At 34.7% G+C, this 21,525-nt stretch overlaps 1 protein-coding gene across 8 annotated transcripts in view; it reads left to right on the top strand.

Moving 5' to 3' along the window:
- Positions 1 to 21,525, top strand: part of VWA8 (von Willebrand factor A domain containing 8) — a 386,353-nt gene that overhangs the window by 39,684 nt on the left and 325,144 nt on the right. For all 8 annotated transcript variants that reach the window (XR_012121063.1, XR_012121064.1, XM_073212563.1 and 5 more), the window contains exons 3-4: positions 8,781 to 8,911; positions 11,902 to 12,012. Coding sequence is in view for 6 of the 8 variants with exons in the window: in XM_073212563.1 (XP_073068664.1) it covers positions 8,781 to 8,911; positions 11,902 to 12,012 (242 nt within the window). In the remaining 2 variants the exon portion in view is untranslated. The remainder of the gene's footprint in view (positions 1 to 8,780; positions 8,912 to 11,901; positions 12,013 to 21,525) is intronic.

Below are 21,525 nucleotides of genomic sequence, written 5' to 3'. Positions count from 1 at the left end.
ATCATCTCCATTATGCAGTTGGAGAAACTGAGACGAGAGTTTAAATAACTGATTAAGGTTATATAGCTAGTAAATAGCAGAGTTGAGATTTGCGAAGTTTGGCTTAAGTCTGTGTCCTTACACAATATGGTCTGTTCCTTTCTAGGGTCAATGTGTGATCTAAATGAGATACCACATGAAAAATCATTTGTGTTTTTTACCTGGCACATGACAGGAATGCAAAAACTTATAGTCTTTATTATTACTGTTATTGGGGGAAGATGAAAAAAGAGAAAAGAAGAGGTCTTTGGGAAGGTATAGCATTGGCTACAAGGCCAACCACAAGATTCAGAAGCTCTTACACATACTAAGAAGATTTTGTAGAATTCAAACATAGTAGTGACGAGAGCCTTAGATATCTTGACATCTAGAAGCTCAATCTAAAGGTGGGATTTATTTACTACTGACTTGCCTCCCTGACAGTTTTATCTTTCAGAAGGTAGGAGAAACCGAAAGGAACTCTTTCTTTGGGCTAATTGTGACTAATTAGAAATAACTCATTAGTGGTGTGCAAGTAACAGAAACCTTGAAAATAACAGTATTTCTCAACAAGGGTTCCACTGACCTGTTGAGCAGATGGGGCTGTGTTAGACATCGTTATTTGGCATCACTGAATGTCAGTAGTGTACTGAATTATCCCTCATCCCCCAAAGTTTTGCAGCAACTAAATGTCTGAGGAGACATTTCCAGATGCCTTCTGGCAGGCATGGGATGGTGGTAGTATTGCCACTAGTTGAGAACCACTATTGTGGGCAAGAGTAAAGGAAGGGATTGCTGAGAATTGTCAGATGTGTCTTAGGCCAGTGGTTCTCAACACACATGAGGATCATGCTGAGTGGAAGACACTCCCTTGAGCATACTCAGGATTATACACAATTCGCAGAGTTCCAGCTCTAAGTAACTCCATGCCTTTTTCTTCTACTTAAGACATTACATTGGTGTACAAAATGCTCTTTGATTATAGGTATAACTAATTCTTCTCTGATTTGCTATATATAAACACTGATAACTTGTGAGAGGCAGACTTGTACTTGATTAGGAACTGCCACCTTCAACTTTAAATAATCTTGAAAATGAATATAGTTACAAGGACAAGGCATTTAAAATGGAATGGAACTATGTAGGACTAAATTGAGACACTGTAATTATGAATAGTTACGAACACTTATAAATAATGAAAGGTGAGAGGAAGCTGAAGAGACCAACTTGGCCTTAACATCTAGAACTTTGGAAATTTCAGAGTTTAAATGGTCAAGTCCATATAATGGAAGGTCAGGCACATTGCCAAGGATGAATACAAAGGAGCAACACAAAACTGTAAGAATAGTATAGGGAAGGTCTGTGGCCAAAGTACGCTGGAATTTGTGAAAATGTAAAGAAAAAATACCCCACAGTGTTTGAGCTTGCAATTATAAATTTGATATCAGAGTAAGAAAAGGTAGTAGATTCGTAACATAGGGAACATTGTGTAATTTTACTGATGGACAAGTTAGAGCTTTTTAACTATTTTATTCCTAAAGAGCAAGCAGACTGACTCATCTTGAAATAAGAGGAGACATATTACAAAGATGGATTTAAGCCTGAAGTAGGAAAATAGTTAAGTGGATTATCCGTTAGTTATAGATGACGTTGCTCTCTAGGCCTGGGTGAATTGCTTGCCAGCATCATGAAACTCCTTGATAGATTCTCACAGATATAGGTCTTAGAGCAATGTTTTTCAATCTGTTTTTCATCATTGCTCTCCTAAGGGCATTTCTCCCCATTGTCTCTCCCCAGTCCCATAACATTTCAGTGCCACAGACATGGTGTCTATCTGTTTATGTACAGTGTCCCTTTAGTGGACAACAGACCATTGTAATATGTAAGAATTTTTCTCAAGCTCTCCCCCAGGAACCAGTTTTTGCCACTTTGGGGGTAATATGCTCTCCATGCATGTTATAGAGGATTCATAGAGGACAGAAGCCAGCCACCTCCAACTTGGTGATAAGACTCTTGATTTTTGGAAATTATAAAGATGCTTTAGTGTGACCCCAGTGTCATAATAAACCAACCAGTCTGTCCAAAAACCTTATCCCTGTTCTTCCCACTATGATAAAGAAAATCAGAAGTTTATTTTTATTTTTTCAATGATTAGATGTTAGCTTGTTTGTTTGGGGGGACTACTCTAGCAATATTGTACTGTCAGGGAGGTTGTGGGGAAGCACAGTTTTAGTCCCAGGCAAGTGTTCTTAGCTTGATCTTTGAATTCTTTCATATTCTCACTGGGTGATTTAAACAAAGCTTAAAAAATATGGTACTTCAATACACAAAAGACTTCATGATCTGTGTGTATGTATATATGTGTGTGTGTGTGTGTGTGTATGTACACAATGCAACACAATAATGAAACAAACACTGTAGCTCACACCCAATTTCAGAAGTAGCATATTACCAATACCACTGAAGCTATCCATGAAAGTCTCTGATTCCATGCCCAGGTATCCATTATCTTGCATCAATTATTCCCTTGCTTTTTTGCCTTTTCAAGCACTATTTTATCACATATATATTGCTTATTAATTCAGTTTGCTAGTTTATTCTGCTTTATCAAAATAGTGTATTATTATATGATTTATTCTGGGACTTAATTTTTCCATTCAATATTACACCTTTTAAAAGTTAAATATACTGTTGGAAGTAGTGGTAATTCATTCTGTTTTTGTTATATCATATGTCATTGTGTGCATTTGATCCATATCCTGTCCCCAGTTTAATTTTGAAGAACACTACTATAAGTATTCTATATGTCTCCTGATATACAAAGGCAAGAATTTTTCTTGTATACCTAGGAATGTGTTTGCTGGGTCACTGGGTGATTTACAAATGAGCAAATGCAGATTAATTGTATTAATTCAAACATTTTAGAAAATGCTTTAGGCGGAAAATAAGCAGATAGATGGGTAATTTAATAGTAGACTTAAAAGGGCATTGTATGAAATAGTCTTCTGTTCACAGAAAGTTGTTGTAGAAAAATAGACTTGAATTCCATACAAGTCATTTAAGTCTTCATTAACCTTTTTAACTGTTAAGTTTGAGATATCTTACAACCTATTGCCAACTTAAGCTATAATACACTTTTCTTATATTTTTCAAGACTATGATAATTATTAATTGGGATGATTTGGTCATATCCCCTTTTTAAAAGAAAAAGGTTGAGCTACAAAACTGTGATAACATAATGATATTAATTCTTCATATTACACTTGAAAGTTATTCTCATTACTTTAGTGATACTTTTGGGCAATTATTCAGACATTCTTTTTTTTTACCTTTATTTTAATTTTTTAAATTTAAGTATTATTGATGTACACTCTTATTAAGGTTTCACATGAAAAACAATGTGGTAACTACATTCACCTATATTATTGAGTCCCCCCCATACCCCATTGCAGTCACTGTCCATCACTATAGTAAGGTGCCACAGAGTTACTACTTAACTTCTCTATGCTACACTGTCTTCCCCATGATCCCCCCGACACCATGTGTGCCAATCATAATACCCCTCAATCCCCTTCTCCCACCCTCCCCTAACACTCCCCTTTAGTAACCACTAGTCCCTTCGTGGAGTTTGTGAGTCTGCTGCTGTTTTTTCCTTCAGTTTTGCTTCGTTGTTATACTCCACAAAGGAAGGAAATCATTTGGCACTTGTCTTTCTCTGCCTGGCTTATTTCACTGAGCGTAATATCCTCCAACTCCATCCATGTTGTTGCAAATGATATGATTTGTTTCTTTCTTACAGCTGAATAGTATTTCATTGTGTATATGTACCACATCTTCTTTATCCATTCATCTACTAATGGACACTTAGGTTTCTTCCATATCTTGGCTATTGTAAGTAGTGCTGCAATAAACATAGGGGCATATGTCTTTTTGAATCTGAGAATTGTATTCTTTGGGTAAATACCAAGGAGTGGAATTCTCAGATCAAATGATATTTCTGTTTTTAGTTTTTTGAGGATCCTCCATATTTCTTTCCACAATGGTTGAACTAGCTTACATTCCTACCAGCAGTGTAGGAGGGTTCCCCTTTCTCCACATCCTCACCAGCATTGTTGTTCTTAGTCTTTTCGATGTGGGCCATCCTAAGTGGTGTGAGGTGATATCACATTGTGATTTTAATTTGCATTTTTCTCACGATTAGTGATGTGGAGTATGTTTTCATGTGTGTGTTGGTCATCTGAATTTCTTCTTTGGAGAATTGCCTCTTCATATCCTCTGCCCATTTTTTAATTGGATTATTTGCTTTTTGGGTGTTGAGGCATGTGAATTCTTTCTATATTTTAGATGTTAACCCCTTGTGAGATATGTCATGTACAAATATATTCTCCCATACTGTAGGGTGCCATTTTGTTCTGTTGATGGTATCCTTTTCTGTACAGAAGCTTTTTAGTTTGGTGTAGTCCCATGTGTTCATTTTTGCTTTTGTTTCTCTTGCTCGAGGAGATGCGTTCAGAAAAAAGTTGCTCATGTTTATATTCAGGAGATTTTTAACTATGTTGTTTTCTAAGAGGATTATGGTTTTATGATTTACATTCAGGTCTTTCCATTTTGAGTTTACTTTTCTGTATAGGGTTAGACAATAATCCAGTTTCATTCTCTTGCATGTAGCTGTCCAGTTTAGCCAACACCAGCTGTTGAAGAGGCTGTCATTTCCCCATTGTATGTCCATGGCTCCCTTATCGTATATTAATTGACCATATATGCTTGGGTTTATATCTGGGCTCTCTAGTCTGTTCCACTGGTCTGTGGGTCTGTTCTTATGCCAGTACCAAATTATCTTGATTACTGTGGCTTTGTGGTAGAGCTTGAAGTTGGGGAACATAATCCCCCCAGCTATTCTGCCTTCTCAGGATTACGTTGGCTATTCAGGGTTTTTTTTGCGGTTCAGATGAGTTTTAGAACTATTTGCTCTAGTTTGTTGAAGAATACTATTGCTGCTTTGATAGGGATTGCATTGAATCTGTAGATTGTTTTAGGCAGGATGGCCATTTGGACAATATTAATTCTTCCTTTCCTATCCATGAGCACAGGATTTGTTTCCATTTATTGGTATCTTCTTTAATTTCTCTCATGAGTATCTTGTAGTTTTCAGGGTATAGGTCTTTCACTTCCCTGGTTAGATTTATTCCTAGGTATTTTATTCTTTTTGATGCAGTTGTGAATGTAATTGTTTTCCTGATTTCTCTTTCTGCTACTTCATCATTAGTGCATAGGAAAACAACAGATTTTTGTGTATTAATTTTGTATCCTACATCTTTGCCATTTTAATTATTATATGTATTCGGACATTCTTATATGCTTTTAAGTATGGGATGATGTGTCTTTTTGTTACCTTCTTTCCTGAGGTACGCCTGTATTGCAATATACTTCCCTCTTACCATGGCCTTCTCTGCATCCCACAGATTTTATGGTGTTGTCTCCATATATTGCTTGATCTCTGTTTATATTTGGTCATTGATCCACTGGTTATTTAGGAGCATGTTGTGAAGCCTCCATGTGTTTGTGGAATTTTTTGTGTTCTTTGTGTAATTTATTTCTATTTCATACCTTTGTGGTCTGTGAAACTGGTTGGTACAATTTCAATCTTTTTGAATTTACTGAGGCTCTTTTTTGTGGCCTAGTATATGATCTATTCTTGAAAATCTTCCATGTGCAGTTGAGAAGAATTCATATCCTGCTGCTTTTGGGTATAGAGTTTGTAGATCTAATAGTATTGGAGTGGATTTTTTAGGGTTTTTTATGTACAATATCATGTCATTTGCAAACACTGACAGTTTAACTTCCTCCTTACCAATCTGGATGCCTTTTTCTTGTTTGTTGTCTGATTGCCGTGGCAAGGACCCCCAAAACAATGTTGAATGAAAATGGAGAGAGTGGGTATCCTTTTCTTTTTCCTCAACTTAGAGGAAAGGCTTTCACCTTCTTGCTGTTAAGTATAACGTTGGCTGTGGGTTTGTCATATATGGCGTTTATTATGTTGAGGTACTTGCCTTCTATACCGATTTTGTTGAGAGTTTTTATCATGAATGGATGTAGAATTTTGTCAAATGCTTTTTTGGCATCTATGGAAATGATCATGTGGTTTTTGTCCTTCATTTTGTTGATGTGGTGGATGATGTTGATGAATTTTCTATATTGTACCATCCTTGGATGCCTGCAATAAACATGATGGATGATCTTGTTCATGTATTTTTGAATTTGATTTGCTAAAATTTTGTTGAGTATTTTTGTATCTGTGTTCATCAGGGATATTGGTCTATAATTTTCTTTTTTTGTGGTGTCTTTGCTTGGATTTGCTATTAGAGTGATGCTGGCCTCATAGAATGAGTTTGGAAGTATCCCTCTTCTTCTGCTTTTCAGAAAAATTTAAGGAGGATGGATATTAGGTCTTCATTAAATGTTTGATAAAATTCAGCAGTGAAGCCATCTGGTTGAGCTGTTCTGTTCTTAGTTAGTTTTTTGATTACCAATTCAATTTCATTGCTGGTAATTGTTCTGCTCAGATATTCTGTTTCTTCCTGGGTCAGCCTGGAAGGTTGTATTTTTCTAGAAAGTTGTCCATTTCTTCTAGGTTGTCCAGTTTGTTAGCATATATTTTTCGTAGTAGTCTCTCATAATTCTATTTATTTCCATGGTGTCCATGGTGATTTTTCCTTTCTCATTTCTGATTCTGTTTATGTGTGTAGACTCTCTTGTTTTCTTGATAAGTCTGTCTAGGGGTTTATTATTTTGTTTATTTTATTGAAGATCCAGCTCCTGCTTTCATTGATTCTTTGTATTTTTTTATTCTTCTCAATTTTATTTATTTCTGCTCTACTCTTTATTCTGTCCCTCCTTCTGCTGACTTTGGGACTCATTTGTTCTTCTTTTTCTAGTTTTGTTAATTGTGAGTTTAGACTGTTCATATGGGATTGTTATTCTTTCCTGAGGTACGCCTGTATTGCAATATACTTCCCTCTTACCACGGCCTTCTCTGCATCCCACAGATTTTATGGTGTTGTCTCCATATATTGCTTGATCTCTGTTTATATTTGGTCATTGATCCATTGGTTATTTAGGAGCATGTTGTGAAGCCTCCATGTGTTTGTGGAATTTTTTGTGTTCTTTGTGTAATTTATTTCTATTTCATACCTTTGTGGTCTGTGAAACTGGTTGGTACAATTTCAATCTTTTTGAATTTACTGAGGCTCTTTTTGTGGCCTACTATATGATCTATTCTTGAAAATCTTCCATGTGCAGTTGAGAAGAATTCATATCCTGCTGCTTTTGGGTATAGAGTTTGTAGATGTCTGTTAGGTCCATCTGTTCTAGTGTGTTGTTCAGTGCCTCTGTGTCCTTACTTATTTTCTGTCTATTTGATCTGTCCTTTGGAGTGAGTGGAGTGTTGAAGTCTCCTGGAATGAATGCATTGCATTCTATTTCTGCTTTTAATTCAGTTACTGTTTGTTTCACATATGTAGGTGATCCTGTGTTGGGTGCATATATATATTATAATGGTTATATCCTCTTGTTGGATTGACCCCTAGATCATTAATTAATGCCCTTCTTTGTCTCTTGTGACTTTGTTTGTTTTGAAGTCTGTACTGTCTGATACAAGCACTGCAACTCCTTCTTTTTTCTCCCTATTCGTTGCATGAAATATCTTTTTCCAACCCTTTACTTTTAGTCTGTGTATGTCTTTGGGTTTGAAGTGAGTCTCTTGTAGGCAGCATATAAACAGGTCCTGTTTTTTTTCCATTCAGTGACTCTTTATCTTTTGATTGGTGTATTTAGACCAATTACATTTCAGGTGATTATCGATAGGTATGTACTTATTGCCATTTCAGGCTTTAGATTCGTGGTTACCAAAGGTTCAAGGGTAACTTCCTTACTATCTAAGCATCTAACTTATCTCACTTAGTATGCTATTACAAACACAATCTAAAGGATTTTTTTTTTATCTCCTCCTTTTTCTTCCTCCTCCATTCTTTATATATTAGGTATCATATTCTGTACTCTTCGTCTATCCCTTTACTGATGTTGGGGTAGTTGATTTAATTTTTATTTGCTTAATAGTTAATTGTTCTATTTCTTTACTGTAGTTTCATTACCCCTGGTGACAGCTGTTTAGCCTTAGGAACACTTCTTTCTATAGCAGTCACTCCAAAATACACTGTAGAGACAGTTTTGGGGAGGTAAATTCTCTCAGCTTTTGCTCATCTAGAAACTGTTTAATCCCTCCTTCAAATTTAAGTGATAATCTCACCCGACAGAGTATTCTTGGTTTGAGGCCCTTCTGCTTCATTGCATTAAATATATCATGCCACTCCCTTCTGGCCTGGTAGGTTTCTGCTGAGAAGTATTATGATAGCCTGATGGGTTTTCCTTTGTATATGATTTATTTTCTCTGTGTGGCTGCTTTTAATTATCTGTCCTTATCCTTGATCTTTGCCATTTTAATTATTATATGTATTTGGACATTCTTATATGCTTTTAAGTATGGGATGATGTGTCTTTTTGTAATATCATTAGCTTTGTCCTGTCTTCACATTTACAGTAATGATTTTATTGTAAAACTGTGAAAGCTTATCAAACGTCTGTGTTAATGCATGTGTGTATACATGTGTTTTTAAAAAATATACTATATGCATTGATTGCTGGGAGATTTATATTATAGTTAGTAGTCTGATTTGCCTTTCATTTTGTCTTTTTCCCCCTTAAAGTTTCCAACTCTGTGGCTCAATCTGTAGTTCAGCATCTAAGATGGATAATGCAGAAGGATCTTTTGGGTCAAGATGTCTTTCTAATAGGACCTCCTGGGCCTCTTCGACGATCTATTGCCATGCAGTACCTGGTGAGCAATCAATTCATGTGGATTCCTAACAAACTCAACTTTGACTAATTATGTTGTAAAATAAATTAAGGTTAAGAATTTATAAAAAATATAAGAATTAGTTTTTATTTGAAAAAATTTAATATTAAAGCATGATTTGTTTTCAAAGAGTTTGGAATAAGTTATTTGGGAAGCAAACATACATTTGCTTTTCATAGCTTTGGCAAATTTTTGCTGTAACTAAAAGTTCTCCACTTCTGAAAGAAGAACATAAATTCAGGCAAGGAGTAGCAGAAAGAATCACCAACTGTGAGATTACAGAACAAAATTCATTTTAATACTACTCAGGAACATTCTTTTATCTCAGATCCACCATTTAAAAAGTCAAGTAATTCTCTTGACTTTTTGATGTTACAGTCTTAAAAGGAAGCCTAAGTTTTGTAGCCTAAGTTATGTGTTACATGCTCTTCTCACCTTGAATAGGTGAGAAAACAATTTCTTTAAATAACTCACTCCAGCTTTATCAACTAGTAAATGATGGAACTGGACTTCAAATCTCATATTGTTTCCTCTTTCTGACATACTATCCTCTTAAATATTTGTAGTTCTTCAAGTACAGTAGTGAAGTAGTTGAAATATTCAAATCTTAACCCAAGTGAATAAAATTTACCAGACTTCTTCCTACTACTTTGTTAGCATTAATAAGCATTGCTGTAACCATTCAAAGAAGAATGCTATCAGATAAAGTTGTTCTGTCCAGAGATAATTTTTAGCATGGATTGAAAAACCTTGCTCAAGTTTTCTTGTGTTACTTGATATTAAAAATTGATTTCTAGTCTATTAAAATATACATTGTATAAATAAAATACTCTTATTTCAGTGGTGACTTTATTTTGCTACTTTGAAAATCATGTAGAGCTGCGATGACAAAAATGTAATGGGCAAACAGAACCTACCGTCCCTCTAGCCCATCTTTTATTTGTTTCTAGAACCAGTTTGTGAGGTATAATGTGCTGTTGTAGTATTATCCTCAATTTATTAATACACAAGGCAAAAGTGTCTTGCCTAAGAATGCAGAGTCAGCTACCAAGAATCCAGGTCTAGAACCTCTTTAATTTTAATTTGTGTATTGTCCATCTGGCTCATTTCAAAGAGCACAATATCTCACTTTTATTTTGTTTCTGGCAAGACTTTGAGTCTTGTTAGGAATGTGAAATGAGGAGGGTTAGGAGATTACAGGAGTTCAGTTGGTTTAAAAAGGCAACATGAGTCTTCAAGTGTGAAGCTTGTGTCTTTAACAAGAAAAACTAAGTTGTGAAATAGAGCTGAGGCAGCTTTAGGATGTGAAAATAGACATAAGGAAACTCACTATCCTAAGAAGCCCTGCAAACTCTGCAGTGGGCACTATTGCTACTGGGGGTAAGAGTCTATGCTTAGTACTATCAGAGTAGATGAGGTCTTTAAGGGCAGAAATTCTGGGGCAAGCCTGCTGAACCAGTGAGAAATTAAATGGAAACGATTTGTAGTTATGTTAATTTTATATTTGACACATATAAACATTTTGTAGATTGTTCAATAAAACTCCACAGACCACTGCTGCCTCCTCCATCTGCTGCTCCTGGTGCTATTTGGGCTGTTGCTCATCCTGCCACTGTGAAGCAGCAGCCGAGGAGATTTCAGGGCTTGTCTTGGCTGAGGAAGAATCCCAGGAAGCTGTTAAGACTGAGGAGAATATCCTCGGTGTGGCAGTTTGGGGTTGTTACTGTGGTAAAATTTAACAACAAGAGGCAAGCGCCACTTTGCCAACCAGTGAGGGTGATCACATTCAGCCAGTCATTGAAACAGATGCGAAGGTACCAGTGATGGCTTCCAGAAGCAAGGAGGAGGTATCTGCTAAAAAAGAGAGCTTGCTACTTTGTTCCAAAATTGTGTTCTCCCAGGCAATTCATTCTTTTTTAGAAAAACATTATTTGGTATCACTCTGTTTTTACCATTATGATGTGTATTTTCTCTATTTAAAAAAATTGTCTTTCTTTCTATACATACTTAAATTTATGGATACGTGGAACCAGGCACATTTTTTAAAAGTAAAAAAGTAGTATATTTTTATTGACATCACCATGTGATGTCCTCATTCATCATTAGTGGCATGCTCTCAACTTTTTTTTCATACTTAAGTAAATTAATGTCTTCTTCCTGGTTAGTAAAACCACATTGTATGCCTTATTCAGCTGGAGAATGTCACTATTTTTAATTCAGCATTGTAAAACCAAAGTTAATGTTAAACACTTTTTGTGTATTGTTATTACATTTAGGGCAAAATGGCTTTAGGGATGGATAAATTATTCTGAAAGAAGTGGATTCTGGATGGTTTCCCCTTCAAGTCATATGTGGTTTTTTTGGTGAAACAATTCTTTTTCACTCCTCCTTTCTCCTCCCCTCTTGTACCTCTTTCTCCTCCTCATTGTTCTTCTTTCCCTCCTGAGTAGCTGTGTATGTGTCTCTTTCTACTGTTGACCCAACTGTTGTTATTTACTCTATTTTCACAGTTGGTAAATTAACATTTTATATACAGTTGGTAAACACTGGTTAATAAAATAAATTAATTTAAATCACCCTTGTATAAAAAGATGCACATTACTTACAGAAATTATCATTTTCAAGAAAACCAAGTAGCCAAATGATTATTCATGATATTTGCAAAGAATTCTAGAAGAGACTTTAAAATTTATAAGATCTAATTTTGATTAGTATTGCATAAGAAGTAAGTAATTACTAAGTAGTAAATTATTGTGTGCAGTAAAAGTAGAGCTCTGAGGAGTGGTATATACATGTTTTGATTAATGCTCAATTTATTACATTTTTCTTAAAGCTGAGACTCAGAAGACTTTAAACCAGAATTGTTTTTAAAATGCTTTTCTCCAGGGTACTGGCATTGTCAGTAACTGGCTCCAAAGCGTATGTTGGGAATTTGTCTTTATTTTGGGACAATTTTACTCTATGTTCTATAGGAGCTGACCAAACGAGAGGTTGAATACATTGCCCTGTCAAGGGACACTACTGAAACTGATCTCAAACAGCGTCGAGAGATCCGCTCAGGCACGGCTTTTTACCTGGATCAGGCAAGTTCTTAGCACACTGGTAACTGTTTACTCCAAGTCCATGTAAAACTGGTATTTAAAGTAGAGAGTAGCTCATGTAATAGTGAAAGATAGATGTATTGTGCTCTCTCTAGACACATTTAATTTAGACATAGTAAAATTAAATGTATGCTTTCAGAAACTATACCTTTTATGAGGGAAGTCAGTTCTTAGGTACAGATTACCAACTAAAAGAATATTTTAATGAATATCAGCATGAAGTTACACATTTCTTAAAATACATTGCTAAACATATTAAATATTTTTCTTCATTTAGGAATACATATTAGAAAAGGACCAGAGACTATAAATAAGCAATTCACAGAGAAAAGATCTCAAATGTCTGATAAATTCATGACAAGATGCTTGACCTTCTTTATGAAAATAAAATCAAACATTAGTGAGCTGCTGTTTTTCTTTCACCTCTCAGATTGGCAAAGATTAAAGAATTACAACAGTGTCCATTGTTGATGAGGAAGATGGGATGAAAAACAGCATTGCTGTTGATGGGAGTATATAAACCGGTTCAATTTTGAAAGAAAATTTGGCAATATCTACTATAAAAAAGAAATTAAATACATTTGGACCCAGCAGTTATGTTTCTAGCAATTTTTCTTCCAAATGTTATTCATACAAAGCATACAAAGTTATATACAAGGATATTTATTGTGGCATTATTTGATATAATATAAAACTATAAATGAAAACTGCAATGATGTACATTTAGGAGACAAGTTAAATAAATTATGGTAAGTAGAATTCTCTGTAACCATTAAAAAGAATGAAATGAATTTATATGTAGTGATAGGAAAGAAGTCCAGGATATATTAGGTTAAACAAGTGAAGGTGCAAGACAGTATATATAATATGATAACATTTGTGATAAAAAGAAAAAAAAGTAAGTGTATAAATGTTGTCTTATACACTGGAAATTTCCAGGACATACAAGAATCAGTTAACAGCACTTACCTCTGGTGGAAGTATAAACTGGGTGTCTGGAGTGGGGCGAGGAAGTACCTGTCATAGCTCTTTAAATGTGAAGTTTTCCCAAGAGCACAGGGCTGCTTTATAGTTAAAGCGTGTAACTGTGAAAAACTACAAGGTGAAAGAATTTTTGGAGACCAGGATATTCATATTGTCTCATAGATTATTAATTATAAAAGTAAAAATACACTTAAAGTGGAGAAATTTGGCAGTCACCACCTTAAAAATGGTGATCAAACTTAGCATGAGATAGTGGGAAAATCTGATTTTTCCATGAGGTAGTTGGGAAGTTCAGATTCCCAACAATTAAAAAGTAGTCCTTTATGGATGAAGCATACAAGTATATTTTAAAGAAAACCATTTTATTCACATAATGCGAAGGTTCACTTCATAGATTATTTCTAATTACAAATGGGAAAAAAATGTACCTTTACAATGCCTGCTTGTTTTCTAGACCCAGTGAGGATGAGGGTGAAGAGCTGGGATTAGAGTTGGGATAGTGAGGCTCTAGGGAGAGGCAGTAGAGAATGAGACAGTCACCTAAGTAGAGGTGGGGAGCTTGGAATATATTTAAATGGCAGTGAAAGAACTGGCTTTGATAGAGTATGGATTTAAAAACATATTTTGTGAGTGAATTTTATATCTGGATTGATTATTGCAATGCAAATAGTGAGGAAGAGAAAGTGGATTTTTATATGATTTTTTATTTTAAAGATAGTTTAAAACTTTGGCTATTCAGAAATCTCAGTATTGAGTTGTTTTAGGTAACCAAATTTATTGATTAGCAAAAGATTTATGTCTTGAAGCGTAAAGTAAATTATTTAGAGGAAGCGCTGTAATGTTATCTCTCTCTGCCATTCTAGAAAGGAAATTTCCAATGATATCTATTATACAGTTCATAAAATATTTAAAATGCAAAGTAAATGTATGGTCGTTTTTTATACTTTTATGTTTTCTTGGTGATTCCTACTCATGATGAACATCAGTTATTTAGGATGTTATAATGCACTGACACCTTCAGAGCCTGTGATTGAGGGGTGGGAATGTTGGTCCTTTCTCTAAGTTGCTTCAGACTGTTTATTGAGATTGTATCTGATTTTCATATTGTTCTTCCCTCTCATTTTCTGGCAGTTAATGTTCTTCACTGTTTGTTCATGATCAGATCCTATCAATTCTTTGCTTAAAGCCATGTAATCCCATCCTCCCACCCAGAATAAAATCTAAGACCTTTAGTATGGCCTATAACACCTCATAGGATATAATCTTGTCCCTTCTTTCACTTCCTAGGCTCCAGGTACAGTGACCTTCTTGTTTTCTCACAAGTAAACCAAATGTTTTCCAGCCTCAGAGCCTTTGTACTTGATAGTTCCTCTGCTTGGTATAATCTTCTTCTAGATCTATATATTCCTGCCTCTTCATCATCAGATTATAAGTTCTTGGAACATTTTAGCTGAAGTAATCACTGATTACACCCACTCCCTTTCTATATGTACCATGCTCTCATATTACACAATGTGATCTTCAGAGCACCTATCACTGTCTGCGTTTACCTAATTATTTCTTTGTTTCTATGTTGAGTGTCTATCTTCCCCCACTAGAATGCAACTACCCTTAGCACCTAAAAACTCTGGAATATAAATGGCACTTACATTTGATAATAGATTTCTCCTTTGGATAATCAACCTTGTTAAAATTTTAAGTAAATTAAGAACAGATAGGCTCTGGATGAAACCAGGGGATTTCCAATGGAAAAGATACTCTGTCTTTTAGACATCTATTTTGAGTCATCAGAATGAATAATTCCCATCTGAATTTTAGATAGGTGAAGTTGCTAATTGATTACCAGATTCTCATATGTTTGTAAGACTAAAAGGTTTTTATATTTATTTCACTTAGAAATTTTTGTTATTTATTTAATATTTTTAACCATTGAATTTGATATCTGGCATCAACAGAGAAGCAGTATCTTCATTCATCATCAGGTGATGCCTCTAACCTAGGTGGGCCCGTGTAGATGCAAAAATACCTGTGGCCATCTGGTGGGTGCTGGGAGAGGAAGTTTGAGGTTTTCAGTGTGGTTGATGTTGTATGCACATATGACTGATATCCAAGTAATTACTAATTGACATTTCAGCTGGGACCCTTGGCAAAACTCGCAAATCTGAGTTGGGGGTCATAGATGTCAACCTCTGCTTAGTTTCAGACAAGATTAAGGATGACTGATGATAAAGTGAGAGGTTAAATTCAACTGCCACTATTGAAGGTCAGAATTAGGTTAGGGAACTTGTATTTTCCTTCAAAATAATGTTTATTTTTTTCTGATTAATAAAGTCATAAATACTCTCTACAGATGTGAGTGTGTGTGTATGTGTAATACTATATATACATATATAGCATTTATTGATCAACAAATGTTTATTGCAATGACTGCTATGTGTCAGGCACTATCTAGGTGCAGTGAACAAAAGAAACCAATTCCTGTCATCATAGAGCTTATGTTTTAGCAAAGGAAACAGAATAAGCTTAGTAAAGAAAGATAGTATAATAAATTCTAAAGAACATAGGAAGAGTATAAAAATTACTTATCTTCCCCTTCAAGACCAACAGTATGAATATTCTCTATATTTCTTTCTATTGTGTCTGTATGTATATCTATGGAATCATGTTTAATAATTTTTATAAAAAGTGATGTGCCATGTATATAAAGTTTTTATAGTATGCTTTTTTTTAAACATGATGTTTTATCAGGAGCATCTTCCTGACATTAGATATTCCTCAGATGTTTAGTGTTCATGCAGTATTTCATTGGATAGATGTGCCATTATTTGTTTAAAATTCCCATTTTATCCATATTCCCATGTTGGTTATTCAGTTTCTTTCAAACTTTTCACTATTACACATAACACTTAGGTGAGTATTATGGTACTTTTATCTTGTTATTATCTCTTACTGATGAAGTTTTTAGACTTGAAGTCTAGAGATATAATTATTAACCAAAGGGTCTAGACATTTTCAAGAGTCTTGAAAAGTATATTGCCAATTGCATTCCAGGAAGGGTCTTCCAAGTCACATTCTCATCAGTGCACTGTGAGTACTTGGCCTTGTGGATTCTTGTCAATATTGAGTATTTCCATGTATGTACATTGCCAAATTGATAGACTTAATTTGCATTAAAAATTACTAGCCATACTAATTGATTCTTTTTAATGTTTATTGACCATTGCTTCTGTAAAATGTCAGTGAATTGAGTGTATATGGAAATGGAGAGAGGTATTAATGAAATAAGTAAGTTACAGTCTTTTAAAGAAAATGTTGAAATTCAGATCATTCTTAACTACATAAATTTTTGCATAACTTATCCACTTGTTGATGTGAAGCTAATTTAAATATTTTTATGCAGTTGTTTTGTTAAGTAGATTATAAATTGAGCATTTAAAAAAAGAATTGATTGAGGAACAGAAATAAGAAAATTTGTAGACTGATATTGTGACACCCATGGAGAATTATAAGGAGCCTAAGATATTTTGCTACCACATTAACTTTTATGTGTCTCAAAAGATAAAATAACCTGAAAAAAAAATACCCTAAATCATTGATATTCTAACTCTTAAAAATCTATTACTGTCCTAATTTTTTTTTTACCTTTTCATATTCTCATCATTAGTATTGTTTATTGCCACATGACTCCAAACTGCTAGCAAGGAAGACTTTTAGTCAATGTACAATCTTGGATTACTCAAATATAAGCCAATAGGTATTAGATAAGGTACAAATAAATTACATTTGGGTTTTCATGTCTGGCTGAGAGGAGACACTTTTTGTTCCCAGGATAATTTTGGGAAGTAGAAGACCAGGATGGAAAAGGTCAAATTATTTTCTTCAACATTTTTAAGCTGAGAACTTTTTTCACATTAGAGTCTTAGATTGTTTGCCATGATACTGTTAAGTTCTAAAATGTATACTATACATATTTAGTATTAAGTATAATAATGTACTTCAAACAATTCTATAATATTTTAATGTATTCTCTTCTGTTCTGAATTATTCTTGATTCTGTTATTAATAGGAAGATAGAAGGATTAACTTTTTTAATGCACTGCTTAAATAATATGAAGTCATAAAAAAACTCAGTAAATTGAATAACAGTGCTATTGATGAGAAAACAAGATTTTTAACTCCTCTAAATGTCTTTTACTTATTTTAGAAAATAAGAACTTCATTCACAAATTAAGTATTTGGGACTTGGAAAGCATCTCCTATAGAACCAGGCTATAGAGAATGGCTGAATTCCAGTACTTGCAGCAGACCCATTGCAACCGTATTGTTATAATATGGTCTAATTATCATATAGACAGTTGGAGAAGTTCTATGTTTAGTCTCTGTGTTAGTCAAAACTCAGGCGTTGGCCCCTTACCAGGTTGCTATCTTGTTCAGGCCAACTCTTTATCTACTCATATAACGTTATGTGTTTGACAGATTTATATAATTCATTTTACAAATCAAGGGAGATAAAAATAATTTTTATTTAGGATGCCTCATTGTGTTACGTGCCTTATAAGATTGCATTTAATTCTCAAAACATCTTTGGAGGAAGATGACTTCCCCATCTTATAGGTGACATAACTGAGTCTTTGAGGGCCATGGTCAAACAACTAATGAATAGAAGAGGTGGGATTTGAACCAGGATCTGTTCAATTCCAAAGTTTAGGTTCATTCTACCATATATGCTGCTTTCCTGAAAGAGTGGTAATGATGGTGATGATGACAAGAATGACTACAAGGATGTCAATACTCATAATAATAATAGCTAACCATTTTTTAAAGACTTACTGTGTGCCAGAGGCTATCTCATGTAATCTTGACCATAATCTATGACATAAGCAACATAATTCGTGTAGTGTTAGAAAGAATTGGAGGTTCAGAGAGGTAAAGTGACTAACCTAAGTCTCCCACAGTAGGTAAATGGTAGAGCAACTCCAAATCAATCTGATCCTATTCAAATATTTTGAAATAAAGAATTTATAATATTATTTCATTTTTCTTCAGCTTCCTAAGTGCTGTTACACTGTAGCCATTTTTTTTACACTGTAGCCATTTTGAGTAATTTGAAGCTCTTTGGAATCTATTTTCATTAAACATTAATAATGATTTATATTTTAATAGGTTCGATAGCTTTAATTTTTTTTTTAGTACTGCTGTGATACATAAATAGCACCATTGTACAATGCCTATTGAGGATAGTCTCATTTAGTAAATGAGGACACAGACCTGCAGATTAATTGTTTGCCTAAGGTCTTTTACCAAATCAGAAGCAAATCTAGAATAGGGACTTGGATGTTTTTTTATTTTTAGGTCATGCAGCTGCTTTTATCTTGAAATCCTTCGTGTCTACGTGTTATGGCTGTGGTATGAGATGGTCTGTCCAGAAGGATCTTGCTGCTTTTTTTCTGATTTCTATTTGAGAAAATTAGGTCTCTGGAAGTTCTGTAGTTTGAAGGGCAGGAAATGATCCTTATGGTTGATCTAATTTCTACTTTAAGGAACCATAGCAAACATTCATTCTACATAAAATATGTATTCCCTGCTCCCTTGTTTCTTATAGATTTCATGAGAAAAGCTATACCACAAATATTTTATTTAAAAATCTTCATAGAAAATTTTTGAAATATGTAGCCTAAAATCTTTCATGCTGACAGTTAAACTTGTTCTATTCTGTTTCCATAACAAGTGTGGGCACAGATAACTATTATTCTTAAAAATTTTTTCCTGAACTTACATAACAGCATCTTTTATCTGAGCAGTTACATAAACACTAAAAGACTGCTGTGAGCCCATACTGCTCCAGTAAGACATAAAAGACAGGGTTCTCACCCCCTTGAAGACTGAAGAATCCTGCTAGGTAGATGAAACAGGTATATGAGAGAACTAGGAACACTTCAGTGTGTGGTTCAACACTTAAGTTCTGCGCAGAGGACAAAGGGGCATCAATGCAGGGAGGGCAAGAGTTTAGGCCTCTGTTGGGCACAAAACATGTAATATTTTATTTTTTCTTTCTCCTGTCTCCAATTAGGTCTGAGATATGTATATAGTACAATGCATTATTGGTATATTAGAGTACTTAATGGCTTTGCTATTCCATTGTTTTTAGCATTCTTCTTTACAAGTGTGATCAGACTGCATTAATAAAGTTTGACAGTATTGATTAAAGTATTTTAATCATTTTATAGACTGATTTAAGGAGAATCAGGAGGTAAGGTGGTACTAAAAATAGTAACTCATATTGTTTCTGTAAATTCAGTAATTCAGATTTTGTTACTAAAGAGCATCTCCTTAAGATTTTCTCCTTTTAGCCAGCATTCTTGTGTACATTAAAATTTTTAATTTGCATGTGCTCTGGGTCTACAACCATGTAACCAAAGGACAAGTGGGGAGGAAAGTTAAAAATCTTGAGTGATCTTTTGCATATTGATTTTTTCCTTTTTATTATTTTTTCTAAAAAATTATTCCACTCTTATACATTTATAATCCTCTTTTTATATTCTTATCTTTGGATGCAGTTGCACTATAAGGCATCCATTCTCATTGCTACTTAGATTTTGTTTAAGATAAATAAATAATTTAACATGGACATAATAAGAAGAAGCTTGGGAGAATTTTAAAAATATTCTTAATAAAGTTGAGTAAGTCACATAATTATGGATCTTACTAATGAAATAGACTACAGATTGCATGGTTTAGTCTCTAACTTCCAACAAGTAAAATATCATCACCTTGAGGACAACTATGGACTAGGGTATTGCATATGGTGCCTGCTCCAATTAACTCTTTTAATAAAAAAGCGGGAAGTAAATGAAGCCTCCCATTGGGTGGGGTGGTGGCAACAGGAATGGAAAGAGGTGATGGATGTTTGAGATATTTAGAGGTTACATATACTGTTTGAGGAATCAGAAGTAATGAATCCTGGGCAGCAGGAGAATCAATGAAACCTTTATTGAAAGACATCAGGAAAAGACCTGGTTTAGGGAAGAAATGATGAGCTTGATTTGATTAAGCATGTTGAGTTTGAACATCTATATAGAGGTGTTAAAAAGGTACTTGGAAATGTGAGTGTGGAGCTCAGAAGAAAGACTAGGGTCACACAGTATGTTCCTCAAGAATAATGAAATAAAGAAAATGAAGAAGTCTTACCTATTGTTGTTATACTTAACACAGCACATAACATAGCTCTTGCTGTGTTAATTATGGGAGTAGGTTAGATCTTTGCCAATGAAATAATACGAGAGAAAAGAGGAGGGAAAACGTTAAGGGTAGAACTTGGGACATGCTCACTTCTTTTAAAGAGGATGAGGCAGAGTCCAGGCTGGGGAAAGCCAGGTGGAAACCAAATTGTAAATGTACAAGGTGGAAGATGAATCACAAGAGAGGATCATGGGAAGCGGGTTAAAGAAAAGAAGAATATGAAGATGAAGAAAAAGTCCAATTTTTTTGGTGCTGTCAAGTGAGCAGTGTCAGTGAAATAAAGTTGAGGGAGGCTTCTAGAGGCAGTGCATATGTGGACTATTTTCGAGGGGCTTGAAGATAAAGGATACAGAGAGGATATTAACAGGTATCAGGAGACTGTAGACTTTCTCAAAGTACAGACATGTTTGTAAAAGAGAAGGAATTTGAAATTGCAATTAAGAGATGGTAGAGATGATGGAAGATCTTGGAGGAGGTGGGAAGGGTTGCCAGTAAGCTCAAAGCAGGAAAGGCTACTCTTGGAGGGGTATGAGGGGTGACTCATTGTCCAAGACAGAAATCAGAGTAGAGTTGAAAGATGAAGAAACAGAAGGACTGTGTGATGCAGTGGAAGAAAATCATGCAATCTCAATTCAGATGACTTTATCTTCATAGTAAAGTGTTGGGAAAGGTGATGTGAAAGACTTGAGGGAGGCTGGAAGCTTGGCTTGGCAATAACTTTTACAAAAAAAGAAGGAAGTACTTTTTAAGTAGTAGTAAGGATTCAGCTGAGGTTGAACAGTGTGAGTGGTCTCTCCTCGTCCTATCGCAGATTAATCTAGATGCAATGGAGCTACTGGGAGGGGCATATGTCCCATCTCTAGAACACTGTCATTTCCTCCCCAGCTCATTCTATGGGCTATGAATTAAGTACTTTTTACAACTTTCTTAAAAACAGAAGCATATTTACTTGGGGTTTAGTAATCCAGGAAGAACTGGTATAGTCCTCTTATTCTCTTCCCCTAACTCCTTAGGCCTAGATAGAGAGTTATAACTTTTTCAGTAAACAACATATTGCAGACCTTTTAATAGGTTAATAAAGATAGAGCTACACACACACACCTCAGAGATTTTGCGGGTTTGGTTCCAGACTACCACAATGAAGCAAATATAATAAAGTGAATTAAATGAATTTTTTGGTTTCTGAAGTGCATATAAGAGTTATGTTTGCACTATACTGTGGTCTAGTGTGCAATAATAATTAATCATGCAGTAGCATTGTCTAAAAAATAA

Source organism: Manis javanica, chromosome 9 (assembly GCF_040802235.1).
Source record: "Manis javanica isolate MJ-LG chromosome 9, MJ_LKY, whole genome shotgun sequence".
Lineage (NCBI taxonomy): Eukaryota > Metazoa > Chordata > Mammalia > Pholidota > Manidae > Manis > Manis javanica.
This window is presented reverse-complemented; position numbering and strand designations above follow the sequence as displayed.